The sequence below is a fragment of the Syngnathus scovelli genome, chromosome 12 (assembly GCF_024217435.2).
Source record: "Syngnathus scovelli strain Florida chromosome 12, RoL_Ssco_1.2, whole genome shotgun sequence".
Taxonomy (NCBI): domain Eukaryota; kingdom Metazoa; phylum Chordata; class Actinopteri; order Syngnathiformes; family Syngnathidae; genus Syngnathus; species Syngnathus scovelli.
In genome coordinates, this window is record NC_090858.1 from 5,346,721 (window position 1) to 5,353,361 (window position 6,641).

The 6,641-nt window shown below is 42.9% G+C and overlaps 1 protein-coding gene across 1 annotated transcript; it reads left to right on the forward strand.

The window, feature by feature from the left end:
* The first annotated feature begins 309 nt into the window (after nucleotides 1–309).
* cdc42ep3 (CDC42 effector protein (Rho GTPase binding) 3) lies at nucleotides 310–6,199 on the forward strand. Its single transcript, XM_049735408.2, has 2 exons — nucleotides 310–544; nucleotides 4,555–6,199. Exon 2 carries the CDS (start codon nucleotides 4,661–4,663, stop codon nucleotides 5,723–5,725), a length of 1,065 nt encoding a protein of 354 aa, XP_049591365.1. The 5' UTR covers nucleotides 310–544; nucleotides 4,555–4,660; the 3' UTR covers nucleotides 5,726–6,199.
* The last annotated feature ends 442 nt before the right edge of the window (nucleotides 6,200–6,641 follow it).

The window sequence follows — 6,641 nt, forward strand, 5'->3', positions numbered from 1 at the left end:
GCTGTCCACAGAATTTACAGAATAGCTCTTATCAGATGTGAGACGGAACGAAATGAGACACATGCACGCTCGCTCGCCTTCACATCATGCAGCCAGATATCCACATGCTATTTCTTGCTGAGCTTGTGATTACTGCAGATTTTTTTATTACTGCATTTCCCAGGAACGCAATAAAAGTAAAACAATCTATGAAGCAAATAGGAGAGATAGCAGGTGTTGCTCGAGAGAGAGAGAGAGAGAGAGAGAGAGAGAGAGAGAAGGGAGGGGAAGGAGGCAAGGAGAGAGTAATGAGAAGAATGAGAGAGAGGAAGAGGAGGGAGGACCGGGGTGAGGGAGGTATAGGAGGAGACTCGACTTACTTCAGAGAGGAACAGGAGCCGAGGAGCAATTGATAAACAGCTGTCCGGCAGACGTCCCAGTCGACAGAAGTGCAGCCCCGAGGCAGAAACCTAAGGCTGAAACATAAAAGAAGCCATCAAAGACCAAAAAAAAAAAAGAGCAATGATCGTGCACAACCTGGAGAGGATCAAGCATTACTGAGGAGGTGAGTGAGCACAAGATTTATTTTTCATCTCTGAATTGCTGAATGGCGTAATGGTGTTGTAGTGTGCAGGATTCTACACACATTTTGTTGTCAGCAAATCTCTCAAGCAGCTTGCTGCTGACTTTGACACGTGAATGAATGCAAGCGGTGTAAAGCAGGTTTTTAAGGTCACACACTTGACTGCCAAGAGCAACATAATAAGCTCCCTCATGCGACACATCTAAGGGATGTTCCTTTATAGAGTAAATCACAACGATAGCTTTGAATTTAGATCAATGATAGCAGATAGATGATATTTAACAGGCAAATTGAAAGATTATTTCTAACCAGTGCATGTGGGAATTCGTTTCACGTTTTGTGTGCTTGGATTTGAGTTCCCTACTCATCACGCAATGCTGACAAGCTGCGGATGGTAAAAAAAGGAAGCAAGATCGACAGAACAAATGTGCAACCCTGCTATTCACACTCCCACCACGGGCCCTCAGAAGTAAAGCCTTTGCCTATAATTGAACTTTTTTTTTTATGAAACAAACACTTCGGACTATTCTAGGGCTGCCATTTTCAGTCGAAGAAGCTCTTTCAACCTTTCAGGCATGAAAGCAAAGGCAGTAATTTTAAAGTGGTCTTTTCTTTATGACAACAATTAACCAAATATCAAATAAGATCTATTTTTAAACAAGACAAAAAACATATCAGCGCATTCTTTTTTTCAAGAGGAATATTTTGTGGGTGCGTAATATCTATTTTGGACAAATAGGGGAAGTCACATGCAGGTCACATTTTAAACAGCTGCTCTTCTTATTCGTTGTGGTGCCACCAGAAATATGCAATCTTGTCATTGGGTTACACCACTAATAATATACTGACCCATTTGTATTGTGCACGTGACTCGCCCACACAAATCATGAGCCACACGTTGAATGCCAGATGCCAAACTCTTTCAACACCTTGCTCCTTATAATGTCTCCACACTAATAACTAAGTGCCCGAGCAAGCTCAGGCTGGAGCGGCTCCAGATCACTCCATGCCCACCCAGCAAGCTATCGCTGACCCAATGACACTCTGGTTTATCGTGCTGGACAGATTCTCAGGCAAGTATATATTTAGGAAAGTGTGCCATCAGATTCCAACTCCCCCCCACGAGAGATATAAATGAAAACCGTGACCGCATTCTGTTGTGGCAGCACTGCTTGGCCCAGATTGGTCAACACGTGCAACACATTTTGAGCAAGTACCAAAAGCAGAGTGCAAATCTGGGCCTGGCTTTGTGGCTTATCAGAGTTCTCCATAAACTGAAGATTATTTTGAACTTCAAATGTTGCCCTCAATAAACTCTTCCACTTAAGTCAACTGTTGTTTATCACGAACGAGCTTGACGAGGATTGTTTTGATTCCTGAGAACGTGTGAATCATCTCCCGCCACACCTCACGCAGGTGTGTTGTGCGTTGGTGGCAGTAGCCAAAAACAGCATGATTGTTTTACCAGTAATTTGCATGTGACCTCTGGAATTCCTCTCATGTTTGCCAATGAAGCCAAAATGAGTTACCAGCAGGATGTCTGATGTGAAGGTCATAGCCTCAGGCTTTCACCACACCAGCTGACTTCTTACAGGCCACAAATGTTGACCTTGGCGAAGATGCATATGGGATCCACTCCCTGTGAGACTATCATGTTAGGTCCAAGCAGGCATTTTGTCATTTCAACAATAGTTATTGGCACATCTGGCTATTACACAACTAAAAATAAATATAATGCGTCTTCTTTCCTGTTCAAGTCAAACAGCTTCCATTCTTCCAGAAAGAATTTGTGTTCCGTATTTGTGAGGTCGTATAAGTCCCTGCCTGTGTCTACTTACAGCTCGAGTTCATCTCACAGGTGTTGGTTGAGGTTGAGGTCAGAGTTCTTTGCAGGGGTAATTAAGTTTGATAGCTAACAGTGACTTTTTATGGAAGCGGCCTTGCAATGAGCTTGAAGCATGCAACCGGAGTTAGCTAGCCCGCAGAAAGCTGTTTTTAGATTCTAGCAAATGGTGAGCCTCCTGGGCCCAAATTGTACTTGGGACTGTCGGGGTTGGAAAGGTTTGAGGCATAGTTCAGTTAAGAGCGCAAAATGTTGCTTTTTCCAATTCCCTGTCTATTTTTTGCATTGTACTACAAAACATCGCAGAGTAGTGGTTGAAAGATGTTTTTTTAGTAGACTATGACAAGGTGAAATTTGAGTTGAAGTCGATTAATCAATGACACTGCTGAGATTATGTTACAGTGTATCTGAAACTTGAAATCGAAGTTCGGTCGGGCTGTCACAAATGAATCGTTTCTCTTATCAATTATTTTATCAGTTAATCGGCGACTCTGAGCCCTGCAGTTTCCTCCCTCATACCAAAAATATACATAATAGGTTCACTGAAGTTGTTTTCCGTGAGTGTGAACGTTTGGTTCTTTGTCATGTGATTGGCTGGCGACCAACTCAGGGTGTGCCAAGATTTATAGGCAAAGTCACCTGGGATAGGCTCCAGCATACCTGCGAGTCACGTGAGAATAAGTGGGGCAAAGAATGGATGGACTACCAGAACTTGGGAAATGGCTATAGTGAGCACTTTCTTCCTGAAAAATGGAGGTTCCAAAAATTTTCTGTGACAAGTCATAGTTATGACTTCATTTTTGGACACCATTATCGGGACAAATTCATCTTTAACATATGTCAGACTACAGGATTGTATAAGACATAAAATAAGTACCAAAATTGAGACAAATTGAAATCTATGTACCAGGCCAGAGAATGAACAACGAGAGTGGGCTGAAAGAATGAAAGCCTCAATTGTAAATATGAACAAAACAAGTCACGGATCATATTGATATTTTTCTTAAACACAGCTCACGCATGGCGTCCATTCAAAAGCGCTATCAGTCACAAGCACAGTCAGGCATGTCCCACAAGCACTCCCATACAAAAGATGTTGTTGTTCACCACACTGTTTTGTCATGACTATATCCCCAGTCCAGTCCTTTCTTGGTAAAGCTTGAGCCAAAATGGCTTTTACCGACGTGCAAATTTCTTACCTAGTACACAACAATAAAACAGCACTTCTAGGAATTCATGTTAAAAATGCCGCAGTTTCATGTCTCAACGAGTGCCGGTCTCTCTGGCTCCATGCTAAATAAACATAGCCTGCCAAAAGTGTCTTTGATAAGGTTGATGGAGGAATGTGTTTTTTTTTTTTATATATTATTACCTTGTGCTTTCTTTTTGTTAAACTAAGCTGACTGTTTTTAGTGATGCACTATCAGACGGACACTGCTGACAGACCTCATCAGTAAATGTCTATAAATGGGCAAGCTCTCTCGACTGCCACTCATCGCGCACACACACACATGCACTCAAAAGAGAGAGACAAAAAGAATTTACCCCTTTCTCCGGTCTAGTGTTTTGTCCGAACATTGTCTTACTATGTCAGTTCATTCCACTCTTAATCTTGTGCTGACATTCTCAAGAGACAGCAGAAAGCAATCAGTAACTTCATCAAATTTAGCAGGCCTTAATAACCATCAGTCATACTGATGGGGTTTGTGATTCAAAGTCAATCTCGTGCCAAATCTGCATCGCCTTCTTTCTTAAAATCCACTTGCCCTTATTATATCCAATCCCCCCCTTAAAACCCTTTTGCCCATCTTGTGCGTGTCTACGCTTTTTCTCAAGCGGGGTGCCCTCCACTGATCCTATTAAAGTCCCCCTTTACTATCCAATCTGTAGACCAGCTGTTCTACATTAGCACATCGACAATGGTGCAGACCAAAGGAGAGACACGTGAAAAGAGATACGCTCATCCTTCTCTGATCTTCAAGCTTTTAAGATCAGCCCAATCAAGTTGAGCAATGAAATGTTTATTCTTTCTGTCAGGATCCTTTGTGTACTTTTTTTACTTGTTATTGTTATTACGGACTGTAATGTGTTTTCAACATCAACATATTTTTTTGCGTTCTTAATTTGCTTCCTTTCTTGTTGTTTTCAGAGAACAGTGGAGTGCTGCATGGACGACGTAATACGGAGAATGTAACTCAAGATTCTCGTTGGGGATCTGTAATCTACAAGTTATAGAGCTACTCCGAGTCACAGTCATGCCAGCAAAAGCACCGATATATCTGAAACCCACCAACAGTAAGAAGGGGAAAAAATGTCGCCTACGTGATATTTTGTCACCGGACATGATCAGTCCGCCACTCGGCGATTTTCGACACACCATTCACATCGGCAGGGGTGGCGAGAGGGATGCCTTTGGAGACATGTCCTTCCTCCAAGGAAAGTATGAGCTCCTACCGGGAAAGGGAGATTCCCAACCACAGTATGGCGTCCAAACTGAGTTTCTGAGAGCCAACAGTACAGGCAATGCTTCCTTCGCGGAGACCCCATCCCCTGTTCTCAAGAATGCCATCTCCCTCCCGACCATCGGTGGCTGTCAGGCACTTACCCTACCACTGATCTCCTCCACCGTATTCTCAATGCCCCCGCAACCTGGAGACATAACAGGGCCCGCACCCCCAACGAAACCTGACAACATTGAGGATGTAGAGATCGTGCAGATGGATGCTTTCTTGCACTCCATGGACAACTACAGTAGCAAGACCTCACCCCACTTTCGAGACATCCAGTCAAAGCCCGACGTCCTTCTGGATCTCCTGGAGAACATGAAAAAGCCGAAATCGAAAGCGGTTATCAAGACTAATATGGTGAACAAAAAAGAAAATAGGATTGAGGAGCAATCTTATTACATCAACAATCATGGCAGCAGCAGCTACAAAGCTAACGGAAGCCTTCACAGCAATACGAGCAATGACAGCTTTGAAAGTTATGCAAAAGAGGACTACAAGAGCAAAATTTACAATGACGCCGGTAGTCTCACTGACAAGAGCAACGATCTGGGACATTTTCAGAAAAACATTAACCTGGAATTCAAGCAGGAGCTTCCCAAGTGCAACGGAGAGTGGGTGGACAGAGACAGTGGTGTTGAGGAGGGCCGCATCTGTGATTTTGACTTTGACTTTTCCAAAGAGAAGAACACATCACAAGAGTCCCTCACCCGAATCACGGGGTCACTGCTCTCCCTTGAACTTGATCTGGGCCCATCCATCCTGGATGATGTGCTCAACATAATGGATCAACCCGCAGTGAAAAGCAGGCCTTGAGCTGCACTGAGGCCCTTGGAGGAGAAAGGGAATGATCAAATGATCAACAAAGGACTATGTGAGCTACGTTAGACAGAGCTGCCTATGTTTTCATTATCAAAACATATAACTATTTTGGCTTCTATGGAGTGATTTTTTTTTTTTCTCTTTTTTTTGGCCATGCCGGCATGTTCATATATGCATGTAGTACTGGGTTACAGTATTGTGCCTTTAATCTTCATCCATCCATCCATGTATTTTCTTTACTGCTTATATTCATTCGCGGATGTGCTGGAGCATGCCCAGTTGACTTTGGGCGAGAGGCGAATTTTATAAATATTCTGTTTTTCTTTTTCAGATTTGTGTGTCAAACACTGTTGTGGGTTTAACAAAGCACTCTTTGTCTCTTCATCAATCTGCCTTTTTTTTTATGACAGACTATTATGCATAAAAGTGTTTTGGAATTTGAACACAAATAAAATATTTTATTCTGAACATGATCTCTTTATTATTGTGAGAACGCACCACAAATACGATGCTACCAAATTGGACTACAAATTAGAAATTGTAACGCAAGAAGCAGACAAGGGGGAAAAAAATGAAGTACAGATTGACAGAAAGACAGAATGGATTTATTTTCTGTCTCGAACATTCCTGACATTCTGTCTCCTTGCCCTGCAGTGGGAGCACCGGTGGTGCTTGGGCCGGCGCCTGCACCATTTGTTTGCATGTTGAAGGGACATGCAGAGGAGGGGGTCTTTGACATTCTCTGCATTCCGGTCACAGTGCATAAGTGTCCTGGACCGGACGTAAATCAGCTGTTCCAAAGGAGACCGTCGGTCTGGTCACACTACCCATCAGTCAAAATGTAAAACCAAATGACACAAATACAACCTAAAAGCAAACTTTGTTCAATGCTGAGCGATAGATAGGTTTC